A 15,071-nucleotide genomic window follows, 5' to 3' on the forward strand; every position below is an offset into this window, starting at 1 on the left:
TCACCTGATCTGAACCCCATTGAGAACCTGTGGTCCATCATCAAATGTGAGATTTACAAGGAGGGAAAACGGTAAACCTCTCTGAACAGTGTCTGGGAGGCTGTGGTTGCTGCTGCACGCAATGTTGATGGTGAACAGATCAAAACACTGACAGAATCCATGGATGGCAGGCTTTTGAGTGTCCTTGCAAAGAAAGGTGGCTATATTGGTCACTGATTTGTTTTTGTTTTGTTTTTGAATGTCAGAAATGTATATTTGTGAATGTTGAGATGTTATATTGGTTTCACTGGTAAAAATAAATAATTGAAATGGGTATATATTTGTTTTTTGTTAAGTTGCCTAATAATTATGCACAGTAATAGTCACCTGCACACACAGATATCCCCCTAAAATAGCTATAACTAAAAACAAACTAAAAACTACTTCCAAAACTATTCAGCTTTGATATTAATGATTTTTTTGGGTTCATTGAGAACATGGTGGTTGTTCAATAATAAAATTAATCCTCAAAAATACAACTTGCCTAATAATTCTGCACTCCCTGTATATATACTGTGTGTGTGTGTGTGTGTATATATATATATATATATATATATATATATATATATATATATATATATATATATATATATATATGTGTGTGTGTATATATATATATATATATATATATATATATGTGTGTGTATATATATATGTATATATATATATATATATATATATATATATATATATATATATATATATATATATATATAGATAGATATACACAAAAGGCCCTAATTTATAAAAAAAATATAACCCCTTCTTTTCACTATAGAGTTAAAAAAAATCACACACTTTTGTTTACATTCTTGCTTATTAAAAATGTAATACTTTTTTTTAATGAGGGGATCTATAGGCACTTATAACCATCAAAAAGGCCTAGAAACTGCTATTGTCCCTTGTTTTAAAGCCCATAATCTTTAAAATAAAGCCCCTATATAAGTTTTAATAGCCAGGTGATCACTGTGGTAATAGTAATTCTCATTTATTTGGGAGCTCCTATGTGCAGTTACATAACTATACCGAAAGGCTCTTATTTATATGAGGATAACCCCTTCTTCCTTTTGACTATAGAGTTTAGTAAAGCACACACACACACACTCTTGTTTGCAACTTTATTTATTAGAATTTTAATACAAATATTCATTATTTTTCACAGATTTTGTTGCCCAGTTCTGTTGACATATTTATAAAAATAGGTTATAATTTTTATCTGTTTGGTCTGCTGAAAAAAAAATATATATTTGTGGGTTTCTCCAGACTCCTATCCTCTACAATCCCCATCCCTAAGCCAAACCACATTAGACTCACCTTATGTCTCATGCAGCCATTTTTACACCAGCAATGAACCACACAAGACCTTAGACCTACCTCCTCTCCCTAGCAGCCATTTTTTTGCACCAGCAATAAGCTACACAAGACCTTAAACATACATCATGTCTCCTGCAGCCATTTTAGCACCAGGTATGAGGAGCCAAACCAGGCATCAGACCTACCTCTTGTCTCCTGCAGCCATTTTTGCACCAGCTATGAGCCACATCAGACCTACCTACCTTATGTTCCCTGCAATCATATTGTACCAGCTATAAACCAGACCTCAGACCTATTTCATGTCTACTGCAGCCATTTTTACACCATTTATAAAATACCCCTGGCTCTTATACTTACCTCATGACCCTGCAGCCCAGTTTGGACCAACCTTTTAATTTCTTAAACCAGCCTTGAGCCCCTTTATAAATAAAATACAGACAGTTGATTAGTGGCTTCAGACCTGCAGTAGCAGGGGATTAGTGAAAACAAGTAAATAAATAAATAAATTACAATACATAGAGCAGATTTGTTTTCTTACCTTTCTGCACCTTTAACTGTTTTCAGTCAGCTTAAAGACTCATGAAGTCTTTCATATTTTCGTATTTATTTCTGATGCTTTGATTACCGATCCCCAGTCCTGCACTTTTATTTTAATAATGAGCGCCTGTGCCATTAGAGTGAATAAGAGGAAGTTACCGGCTGCTAATTGCCACATGGGATTAGAGACAGAGCACTTCAGTCTATGGCACCACAAGACAGCTACACGTTAAAAAGGGATCCGTCACAATGTCAAGAAAGCCGGCAAAATATTCAAAAGGGCTGACAGTACTATTTAAAGGCAGCATTGCCCAGAGACGTCTTACCATACATTTCAGTGGGTGGCAACGCTGCTCGGATACCAGTGATATATTCAAAGCAGCTTTGCCGCCTACATCGAAGGTGCAATGTAAATGATCCCTTTACACAGTACTGTATAACAATACAGTTTACAGCAGTAACTCAACCCCTGATCAAACAATACATTAGTGAATAAAACATATCAATAATACACCTATAGGAGCTGGGGATTGGGGGTATATGATATACGTATATCCATTGTTTAATTGTTTAATGTATATGTATTGTGTTAGAATATGTATGTGAATGTAGTAATCTCCTATTGTGTCCTTAGAATTTTTAATTTTTTTATTTTAAAGTTGCAATTGCACATGCTCAATATTCATATTGTGATCGCGATTTTGTGTTTTCATATTTCACAATATTGCAATTGCGATTTCGCATTTGTAATATTCATATTTTATAATATTGTTTTAGTGATTACGTGACCGTGTTTTACTTATAATATTGTGATTTCACTGTAGCAAACGTGTTCTATATTAATATATATATTTATATATTAATATTAATATAGAACACGTTTGCTACAGTGTGATCAAAATATTATAAGTAAAACACGATCACACAATCGTGATCGCAATATTTTGAAATATGAATATTACAAACGCAAAATCGCAATATTGTTAAATATGAAAACATTAAATTGTAAAATATGAATATTGCGATCACGAATTTGGCGTTTCATATTTTGCAATATTGCAATTGTGATTTTGTGTTTGTTTTATTCATATTTTATAATATTGTGATCGCAATTGCGTGACCGTGTTTTACTTTTAATATTGCGATTGCATTGTAGCAAACGTGTTCTATATTAATATATATCTATATCATATCTATAGCTATATATTAATATTAATAAAGAACACATTTGCTACAGTGCGATCGAAAATTGCGATCACACTGAAAAAATTGAATCAGCCAATAAGAATTAGAGCTGCTCTCATTCTATTGGAACGCAAGCTTTTTAGCCTCACCGCAAAACTCGTAATGGCTGCGTTATGGAAGTCCAATAATAAAAAGTAATTTTACGAGTGCGGGATTGGCGTTGCATTACAGACTAAAAGTCTTGCGATACAGCTATACCGACAAGACTTGTAATGGCTGCTATGCTGTTTTATCGCTGAAATTACAATTTTTTTCAGCGTTAAAACACAAATGCAAAACTCGTAATCTAGGTGAAAGTTGATTGCAGACATGACTAATATATAGGCATTTTGTGGTGTTTCAAGGGCATCCCATGGGAACCTGTACACACATTGCTGTGTGTATCTAATATTCAAAGCACTGTCCTCCATTTTAGCTATCCCTTTTCAGCCTGCTTTTCAGTGGCGATATTTCCCAGTGAGACAAATCTAGTGAATGTCCAGTAAAACTGAATAAACATATGCATAATTTAAAGTGATACTACACAAAAAACTTTTTTTTATTTTTTGCAGTCTATTTTGTGTAAACATACTCTATTAAATACAGCACCCCGCCCCCCGACTTTTGCTGAAGTTGCTATCCCCATATCCTAAGGGAACACACTGCCACTCACCAGCACAACCAGGTTCAGCCCACTTTTTTAGAATATATTGACAGACCGACAGACTGCAAGCCTGATGAACCCAAACAGGTAGTTTCTTGTTGATGTTTTGAATGTAGGGGCCCCTGTCTCCCGCTCAAGGCAACTCTAAATAGCAGATCCAAACAGCAATCTCTCCACTCCCCTGAGCAGCAGCAGTACTTGAGGTTTGCAGGAACACATTCATGTTACACCACACGCTACAGCAGATTTAGTACCAATTCTACAGTGTCTTTGGTATATTAGAGTAATGTTTACACTGAGGTTCCAGGGTTAAATTCTCAAATCACTATACTGAAGAACTTTTTTAGGGTTCAGTAATTTAATATCACAATTTTTTTTTTTTTTTTAAATAAAATAAAATTACTATCATACTATATTTTAAAAATTATATAATCATTTTTTTTTACAAACACATACACTCTATGCAACCAGTACACAAACACACACATGCACACACACACAAACATACACACACACAAACACTCCTTTAGACAAGGAGAAAACAATAGTAACTTTGATCCTTTTACACTGACAATTTATAAACACCTACAGTATGGTGTTTTCTCTTTATCATAGAATATGTGTTCGTAATGTATCTGAAATAATGTAATTGTGTTTTTGTATGGCTGAAAAAATAACAAAAACACTATTACATAATAGAATTAGTTAAACATAAAACAAAATATAGATTATAAAATCTTTATCAAATTACTTTTTAATAGATAAGCTTTGCTTATGCCAGACCTAATTCATCCAGACCAAACAGGGTTTGTAAAAGGCAGAACATCTGTATCAAATATTCACAAATTACAATTGATTTTGGCAAATTACTGGACACTCTATAGATAGGGAAAATAAAATAAAAGAGTTGCCGGAGGCCTGCTTATATAACTGGTCGTTGCTGAAAAGGCATTTGACAAGATCCTTAAAGACCATCTTTATACCTTACCAGACAGCTTTGGTTTTCATAGACAGGTTGTTACAGCTATTAAAGTAATTTATACATCCTGTGGTACAAATTTTCCTATAAATGGAAATCCCTCCCCTCCACTTCCTCTATTACGTGGTACAAATCAGGGATATCCCCTTTCCCCTCTCTCTTTTGACCTAGCCATAGAGCCACTAGCATGGAAAAATAGAAACACTATTGAGGGACTATGAATTGGCAGTGTTACTCTGCATCTCTCACTATTTGTAGAAGACACCATTTTATATTTTCAGAACCCACATGAGAACCCTCCAAAAATCATGAGACTGATTGAAGATTTTGCAAGCATATCAGGCTACCAAATCAATAATAAGTCTGAACGTTTATGGCTGCACTCATGAGACCTACAAAGTGTTGGGAGCTCCATTTTAAATATATTGTATATTTCACCTATCTAGGCATTAAACTGAAGAAAAACAGGAGTATGTGCTATAATTTTAATTATAAACCAATACTCCTTTAATTATACTTCAATACACCAACAGCTGTCCCTATCAGGTCCCTATCAATGCACCTACAGCTGTCCCTATCAGGTCCATATCAATACACCTACAGCTGTTCCTATCAGGTAGGGTAGGTCCTGTAAAAATCATTGTTCCTAAAATTGTTGTATTTGTTCCAAATAATTCCTGAAACATTGAGAAAGAAATATTTGAAACTATCAGTCTCTTTATATGGAAAAGTAAAAAACATAGGATAAGTTATCACAAGTTTACTGCCTCTACATTGAATGGAAGTTTTGGTTACCCAACCTTTAGTTTTATAATTGGGCAGCACAGAGTAAATTTGTGTAGGATCATTTGACTGATAAAGGTCACTTCACTATTTTGGAAATTGAGAAAATGTTTATTAAGCCCTTGTTCCTAACGTTACTTGCACATCTGTCGAGGAGCCAGATAGATCTTAAACTGCAGGATCTCTCTCCTTTCACAGGCCAAGTTAAATCATGGCAATGTATATGCAAATGGCTAGGAGTAACATGCTTGCAGGGGACTTTATAGCAGCTTTTACAACAAAACTGTTTTCTTAATGGGATAAATTGGAACTTAGGCATATACTGTATATCAGATAGTGTCTGCTGATGGCAGCCACCCATGTCCTTGGCAGAACTGAGATAATCTTAGGACTTGTCACAAATGCATCACTTTTCGTATTTACAGATGAAGCATTATTTGGCTAACTTACCTAATTCCCATTATTTGGTAATATCTGATGATGCTATAGCAACATTTGTTTTGTGGGCCAAGAATGCACTTAGGTCTATATCTTCAATGTATGCACTCTTACAGGAAATTCCAAGTAAGCAGGTTTTAAAGAAGGTAGCCCTCATGTACCATGTTACCATGTCATTAGCCCAAGGCAGGTATATTACATATGTTATGGAAATGTTCTTATTTAAGGAAATTCTGGTGCATGATTCACACTTTTGAGGATGTAACCAATAGGCTCAAGTACCTGGTATCTAATATACTGTAGTTCTTTTAGGGAGCATATTAATTTTTAAATGTTGGATGGATAAAGCGCCACCAACACTAAGAGCATTATAGAATGTCCTGGTCAAGCAGATTAAGTGTGAACAAACTGATATGTTAAGGGACCTTCAAGCTAGAGTATCTGCATTCATGAAAAAGTGCAAACCCTATCTACTCACTTTACCACAGCAAATCCAAAAACATATTCTTTATCCCCTCAGAAATTCTGATTATGTATTATCTGCACAACTGAGAGGAGAGTGGAGATTAGATTTCTAAGTAACTATTATATCAGGTCATTTCAGATGACGTGTTGTGTTGAATAGATTCGATATGCCAGGCCTAAGAGGCTCCCGGAGGGAATGAATAATAGTAAGGAGAGACTATGGTTAATTAATAGATGTTTTATTGTTTTGTTAGATTTGTAAATGGAAAAGGTCCAGTCGATATGTCCAGATTGTTGAAGTTTCATCAGAGACTCTTGTAGTGGTACTGAAAAAAGTCAAGGAACACTTTACAGTTTTGAGTTTCTCCCTTGCTCTGAATTTTCAATTGATGGATATATGTGATATCTTGCTGACTGATAAGACTTTTGTGTTAAGTTCAACATGAAACTTTATCTGTTCTATTGGAATACTGATGTACTAAAAAACCCGTTCAGGTCATGTGTATAGAGGCATGAACTGGATCAAAATTGTTTGTTGGTGAAACTTTTATAATATTTATGGTGTTTTGTTTCCTCTGTTACATAAATGTTACTTACGTAATGTATGCTTTACTGTCTGTATAACTCAGTGATTGAAATAAAGAAATATAAAAAAAATCATATAAATAAAACAAAATAAATAATTACTGTATAGCAAGCTTTCTTTTTAATCAGTTAATTAGTTTATTTTAATTCATTGGTTGCTTTCAGGTGTGACGCCAGCATTGCCAAGTTGTCTGGGGATGTATCTGCAGCAAAACACGAGCTACAGATGCAGGGGAAGGAGATTCATAGTCTCAAAGCTACAATGGACACAAACATGAAAGAGGTTGATGCCAGGGTGAGTATGCTGAAGTAGTTTAGGCATAGAAAAAAACCTTGTGTAAACAACTTTGTATATTTTCTTAGATGCATTACATTGTTCCTAAAGATTGGTGAAAGTTTATAGGACACAATCGGCTAGATTACGAGTTGTGCATTAGGTTTAAAAAGCAGCGTTAAGAGGTCCTAACGCTGCTTTTTAATGCCCGCTGGTATTACGAGTCTTGCAGGTACAGGTGTACTGCTCACTTTTTTGGCCAGTCTTGGAAATACCGCAAATCCACTTACGTAAATTGCGTATCCTCTTTTTTCAATGGGGCTTGCATAGCACCGGTATTACGAGTCTGCCAAAAAGTGAGCGGTACACCCTCTCCTGTCAAGACTGGTACCGCATTTTAAAGTCAGTAGTTATGAGTTTTACACTACAACGATGTAGCATAAAACTCTTAACTAAAGTGCTAAAAAGTACACTAACACCCATAAACTACCTATTAACCCCTAAACTGAGGCCCTCCCGCATCGCAAACACTAAAATACATTTTTTAACCCCTAATCTGCCGAACCGGACATCGTCGCCACTATAATAAACATATTAACCCCTAAACCGCCACACTCCCGCCTCGCAAACATTAGTTAAATATTAACCCCTAATCTGCCGTCCCTAACATCGCCAACACCTACCTACATTTACTAACCTCTAATCTGCCGCCCCCAACGTCGCCGCCACTATACTAAAGTTATTAACCCCTAAATCTAAGTCTAACCCTAACCCTAACACCCCCTAACTTAAATATAATTAAAATAAATCTAAATAAATATTCCTATCATTAACTAATTCCTATTTAAAACTAAATACTTACCTATAAAATAAACCCTAAGCTAGCTACAATATAACTAATAGTTACATTGTAGCTAGCTTAGGGTTTATTTTCTATTTACAGGCAAGTTTGTATTTATTTTAACTAGGTAGAATAGTTACTAAATAGTTATTTACTATTTAATAACTACCGAGCTAAAGTAAATACAAAGTTACCTGTAAAATAAAACCTAACCTAAGTTATAATTACACCTAACACTACACTATAATTAAATGAATTCCCTAAATTAAATACAATTAAATACAATTAAATAAAATTATCTAAAGTACAAAAAAACAAACACTAAATTACAGAAAATAATAAACAAATTACAAGATTTTTAAACTAATTACATCTAATCTAATCCCCCTAGCAAAATAAAAAAGCCCCCCCAAAATAAAAAAAAGCCCTACCCTACACTAAATTACAAATAGCCCTTAAAAGGGCCTTTTGCGGGGCATTGCCCAAAAGTAATCAGCTCTTTTACCTGTAAAAATAATTACAAATCCCCCCCCCAACATTAAAACCCACCACGCACACAACCAACCCTACTTTAAAATCCACCCAATACCCGCTTAAAAAACATAACACTAACCCCTTGAAGATCACCTTACTGAAAGATGTCTTCATCCAACCGGGCCGAAGTCCTCAACGAAGCCGAGAGAAGTCTTCCTCCAAGACGGGCAGAAGTCTTCATTCAGACGGCATCTTCTATCTTCATCCATCTGGCGCGGAGTGGGTCCATCTTCAAGACATCCGACGCGGAGCATCCTCTTCATCCGACGGCTAAGACTGAATGAAGGTTCCTTTAAATGATGTCATCCAATATGGCGTCCCTTCAATTCTGATTGGCTGATAGAATTCTATCAACCAATCGGAATTAAGGTAGAAAAAATCCTATTGACTAATGGAACAGCCAATAGAATGCCAGCTCAATCCTATTGGCTGATTGCATCAGCCAATTAGGATTGAACTTCAATCCTATTGGCTGATTGCATCAGCCAATAGGATTTTTTCTACCTTAATTCCGATTGGCTGATAGAATTCTATCAGCCAATCGGAATTGAAGGGATGCCATCTTGGATGACGTCATTTAAAGGAACCTTCATTCAGTCTTAGCCGTCGGATGAAGAGGATGTCTTGAAGATGGACCCGCTTCGCGCCGGATGGATGAAGATAGAAGATGCCATCTGGATGAAGACTTCTGCCCGTCTGGAGGACCACTTCGCCTGGCTTGGATGAAGACTTCTCCCGGCTTTGTTGAGGACTTCTGTCCGGTTGGATGAAGACTTCTCCTGGTAAGGTGATCTTTAAGGGGTTAGTGTTAGGTTTTTTTTAAGGGGGTATTGTGTGGGTTTTAGAGTAGGGTTGGTTGTGTGGATGGTGGGTTTTAATGTTGGGGGGTATTTATAATTATTTTTACAGGTAAAAGAGCTGATTACTTTGGGGCAATGCCCCGTAAAAGGCTGTTTAAAGGGCTATTTGCAATTTAGTGTAGGGTAGGGCTTTTTTTATTTTGGGGGGACTTTTTTATTTTGTTAGGAGGATTAGATTAGGTGTAATTAGTTTAAAAATCTTGTAATGTGTTTATTATTTTCTGTAATTTAGTAGTTTTTTTTTTATAATTTAGATAATTTTATTTAATTGTATTTAAAGGGACAGTAAACCTTAAAAATAATGTTATATAATTCTGCGCATAGTGCAGAATTATATAACATTATTTAAGTGCTATAGTTCTAAAAGCCTTTTTTACCTTTAAATATGTAAAAATTATGGCGCTTTTACAGACCCGCTCTCTGCTGAGCGGGTCTATAATATTTAGTCAGCGCATCGGGCCAGCTGTATAGTCACAGCCCGGCCCGACCGCGCCATAGCACTAAGTGCAGCTCGCTCCTATTTAATAACTATTCTACCTAGTTAAAATAAATACAAACTTGCCTGTAAAATAAAAATAAATCCTAAACTAGCTACAATGTAACTATTAGTTATATTGTAGCTAGCTTAGGGTTTATTTTATAGGTAAGTATTTAGTTTTAAATAGGAATTATTTAGTTAATGATAGGAATATTTATTTAGATTTATTTAAGTTATATTTAAGTTAGGGGGTGTTAGGGTTAGACTTAGGTTTAGGGGTTAATAAATTTAGTATAGTAGCGGCGACGTTTGGGGCGGCAGATTAGGGGTTAATAAATATAATGTAGGGTTCGGCGATGTTGGGGGCAGCAGATTAGGGGTTCATAAGTATAATGTAGGTGGCGGCGGTGTTAGGGGTTAATAATTATAATGTAGGTGTCGGCGATGTCGGGGGCGGCAGATTAGGAGTTAATAAGTGTAAGATTAGGGGTGTTTAGACTCTGGGTTCATGTTAGGGTGTTAGGTGTAGATATAAAATATATTTCCCCATAGGAATCAATGGGGCTGCGTTAAGGAGCTTTACGCTGCTTTTTTGCAGGTCTTAGACTTTTTTTCAGCCGGCTCTCCCCGTTGATTCCTATGGGGAAATCGTGCACAAGCACGTTACACCAGCTCACCGCTAATGTAAGCAGCGCAGGTATTGGAGTGCGGTTATGAGCAAAATTTGGCTCAACGCTCACTTCTTGTCTGGTTTGTAAAAACCCATAATACCAGCGCTGTCTGTAAGTGAGCGGTGAGCATAAACTGCTCATTAGCACCGCACAGCCTCTAACGCAAAACTCGTAATCTAGGTGATTGTTTATAACAGGTTGTGTGTAAGAACAGAAATCACAATAATAATCTCATATGATTAGTATTGCTAAGTCAGTCACATCCCTCAGACAAACATTGTACTTTCAGAGGAATTGGGCTTTAATATGCTTAGAAGCGCCCATCACAAAAGAAAATCAAGCACAACTTGCTTCACCACCTCCATGAGAGGCAAAGTTTTTAAAACAAAGGTAAGGTGTGAGGCGGGAGGTGTATTTATAGACATTTTGAGGTTTAGGAAACTTTGCCCCCTCCTGGTAGGAATGTACAGGTGAAACTTGAAAAATTAGAATATTGTGCAAAAGTTCATTTATTTCACTAATGCAATTTAAAAGGTGAAACTAATATATGAGATAGACTCATTACATGCAAAGCAAGATAGTTCAAGTCGTGATTTGTCATAATTGTGATGATTATGGCTTACAGCTCATGAAAACCCTAAATCCACAATCTCAGAAAATTAGAATATTGTGAAAAGGTGCAATATTCTAGGCTCAAAGTGCCCCACTCTAATCAGCTAATTAAGCCATAACACCTCCAGAAAATAATAATGTGATGAGCTGCACCAGGATACTTGTTAAAACTTTTATTGCGAGTCACAGAATCTTCCCTAAGGAAGCAATATTCACAACAAAAGGGACATTGTGGTGTGTGAGGAATACACCCAAAGAGCTTTTGCTGATGCGTTTCAGCCTATCTGGCTGTAATCGTAGAGAAGATTTTGTGACTCGCAATAAAAGTTTTAACAAGTATCCTGGTGCAGCTCATCACATTATTATTTTCTGGAGCTCATTGAAACGGAGCATGCACATTGATAGCTTGTAACGCTACAATTAACAAGCCAGCACCCGCCAGACGGATTGAACAGCTGAGAGCATCAGAAGTCGCAAGCGTAGCTCCCGTGACGTCAGACGCCAAGTTACCGCGATTGGAGTAGGACCCAGGAGGAGAGCGGGGGAGAAGCCGGAGGCACAGAGAGGGGCTCTGATCGAATTCATCCCATTGCCTTCAGGTGCACAAAGGATCGCAAGTATGCTCTCTGTGGACAGGTCTTTCTCTTTGAAGCAGCGGTACATGGTAGTAGCCCGGGAATATCCTCCAGCTGGGGTGAGTCTTTCATAGGATATCTCTTCCTTGTTGTTCATACAAGACTGGGATTGTTATTACATGTATCTTACTATAAAGACTGGGCAGTTTATTATAGGTGCTCACACAGCCTATGAATAAAGCCATAACACCTGCAAAGGGTTCCTGAGCCTTTAAATGGTCTCTCAGTCTGGTTCAGTAGGAATCACAATCATGGGAAAGACTTCTGACCTGACAGTTGTGCAGAAAACCATCATTGACACCCTCCATAAGGAGGGAAAGCTTTTAAAGGTAATTGCAAAAGAAGTTGGATGTTCCCAAAGTGCTGTATCAAAGCACATTAATAGAAAAGTTATGTGGAAGGGAAAAGTGTGGAAGAAAAAGCTGCACAAGCAGCAGGGATGACCACAGCCTGAAGAGGATTGTCAGGAAAAGGTCATTCAAAAGTGTTGGGGACTTTTACAAGGAGTGGACTGAGGCTGGATTCAGTGCATCAAGAGCCACTACACACAGACGGATCCTGGACATGGGCTTTATATGTCGTATTCCTTTTGTCAAGCCACTCCTGAACAACAAACAACGTAAAAGCGTCTTACCTGGGCTAAAGAAAAACAGACCTGGTCTGTTGCTCAGTGGTCCAAAGTCCTCTTTTCTGATGAGAGCAAATTTTGCATCTCATTTAGAAACCAAGGACCCAGAGTATGGAGGAAGAATGGAGAGGCACACACTGCAAGATGCTTGAAGTCCAATGTGAAGTTTCCACAGTCTGTGTTGATTTGGGAGCCATGTCATCTGCTGGTGTTGGTCCACTGTGCTTCATTAAGTCCAGGGTCAAGGCAGCCGTCTACCAGGAGATTTTGGAGCATTTCATGCTTTCTTCCGCAGACAAGCTCTATAGGGATGCTGACTTCATTTTCCAGCAGGACTTGGCACCTGCCCACACTGCCAAAAGCATCAAAACCTGGTTCAATAGCCGTGGGATTACTGTGCTTGATTGGCCAGCAAACTCGCCTGACCTGAACCCCATAGAGAATCTATGGGGCATTGCCAAGAGAAAGATGAGAGACATGAGGCCACTATTGAAGAATCCTGGTCTTCCATAACACCTCAGCAGTGCCACAGGCTGATAGCTTCCATGCCACGCAGCATTGAGGCAGTAATTGCTGCAAAAGGGGCCCAAACCAAGTACTGAGTACATACAGTATGCATGCTTATACTTTTCAGAGGTCCGATATTGTTCTATGTACAATCCTTGTTTTATTGATTGCATGTAATATTCTAATTTTCTGAGATTGTGGATTTGAGGTTTTCATGAGCTGTAAGCCATAATCATCACAATTATGACAAATCACGACTTGAACTATCTTGCTTTGCATGTAATGAGTCTATCTCATATATTAGTTTCACCTTTTAAGTTGCATTAGTGAAATAAATTAACTTTTGCACGATATTCTAATTTTTCGAGTTTCACCTGTATATCCCATATGTCACTAGCTCATGGACTCTTGCCACTTACATAAAAGAAAGGTACATTTTTACTTGAGATCTGTTTATCTAACTATGCAGGTTTCTCGATGTGAAGGAGAGATACATACCTTGTAATATAATGCTAAAAAACACCCCCAAAATTTGTGAGTGATTTCACTACATTTTGGCGATTTTTTGATAACCAGAATCTGAGAGTTGTCTAACCGGTGCAATAAAAGAAACTATGTATTTTTGCTATTCACTTGCAATGCCAATGAGTAAAGTTTAGAAAAGCTACTAGCAAATATTATATTCATATATGAACCACCTTTAAAGGGGCAGTTTACTCAAAATTTTCCTCCCCTTTAATTTGTTACCAATTTAGCAAATTTACCTGCTGGAGTGTATTAAATTGTTTACAAGTATTTCCATTACCCTTATATTGGCATTTGAAATAGTTGATTTTGCCTGTGGTTTCCCCACCTATCCTGAAAGTTTTTGGCCTTAAGGCCAAGCTGTGTAAACACAGCCAGTAAAAGAAATTACACTCCCAGTGGGGTATAGAAGAAATAAGGTAATACAATGTTAATTTTTCATTGTGCTCTTCAACTATTGGTCTTTGGTTTATACACAGATATATGATAAAGAAGCATGTATATGTACACAATGTGATAAAGTAATAAGATCTGATTATACCTACAAGCTCAGCCTATTTTATTAGGTTGTTGCTTCAAAACACTAACACCTAGATTTAGAGTTTTGCGGCCGAAGGGGTGCGTTAGCTACGCGTCTTTTTTTCTAGCGCTGCCTCTAAACAACACTGGTATTGAGAGTTCTCTAAAGGGCTGCGTTAGGCTCCAAAAAGGGAGCGTTGAGCCGAATTTACCTCCACTTCAACCCTCAATACCAGCGTTGCTTACGGTAGTGGCTAGCTGGAAAAACATGCTCGTGCACGATTCCCCCATAGGAAACAATGGGGCAGTTTGGGCTGGAAAAAAACCTAACACCTGCAAAAAAGCAGCGTTCAGCTCCTAATGCAGCCCCATTGTTTCCTATGGGGAAACAGTTTCTAAGTCTGCACCTGACACCCTAACATAAACCCCGAGTCTAAACACCCCTAACCTTACACTTATTAACCCCTAATCTGCCGCCCCCGCTATCGCTGACACCTGCATTACACAATTAACCCCTAATCTGCCGCTCTGTACACCGCGGCAACCTACATTATACCTATGTACCCCTAATCTGCTGTCCCTAACATCACCGACACCTACATAATATTTATTAACCCCTAATCTGCCCCCCCAACGTCGCCGCTACCTTACCTACACTTATTAACCCCTAATCTGCCGACCGGACTTCACCGCTACTATAATAAATGTATTAACCTAAAGCTAAGTCTAACCCTAACCCTAACACCCCCCTAAGTTAAATATAATTTTAATCTAACTAAATAAATTAAATCTTATTAACTAAAGTATTCCTATTTAAAACTAAATACTTACCTGTAAAATAAACCCTAATATAGCTATAATATAACGAATAATTATATTGTAGCTATTTTAGGGTTTATTTCTCTTGTTAAGTGTATCCAGTCCACGGATCATCCATTACTTATGGGATATTAACTCCT

At 37.1% G+C, this 15,071-nt stretch overlaps 1 protein-coding gene across 1 annotated transcript in view; it reads left to right on the forward strand.

Annotated features, from left to right (window-relative positions):
* Window positions 1-15,071, forward strand: part of FAM81B (family with sequence similarity 81 member B) — a 168,366-nt gene that overhangs the window by 65,627 nt on the left and 87,668 nt on the right. The window contains exon 4 of the mRNA XM_053700473.1: window positions 7,194-7,323. Coding sequence (XP_053556448.1) covers window positions 7,194-7,323 — 130 coding nt within the window. The remainder of the gene's footprint in view (window positions 1-7,193; window positions 7,324-15,071) is intronic.

The sequence above is a fragment of the Bombina bombina genome, chromosome 2 (genome assembly GCF_027579735.1).
Source record: "Bombina bombina isolate aBomBom1 chromosome 2, aBomBom1.pri, whole genome shotgun sequence".
In the NCBI taxonomy this organism is placed as follows: Eukaryota; Metazoa; Chordata; class Amphibia; order Anura; family Bombinatoridae; genus Bombina; species Bombina bombina.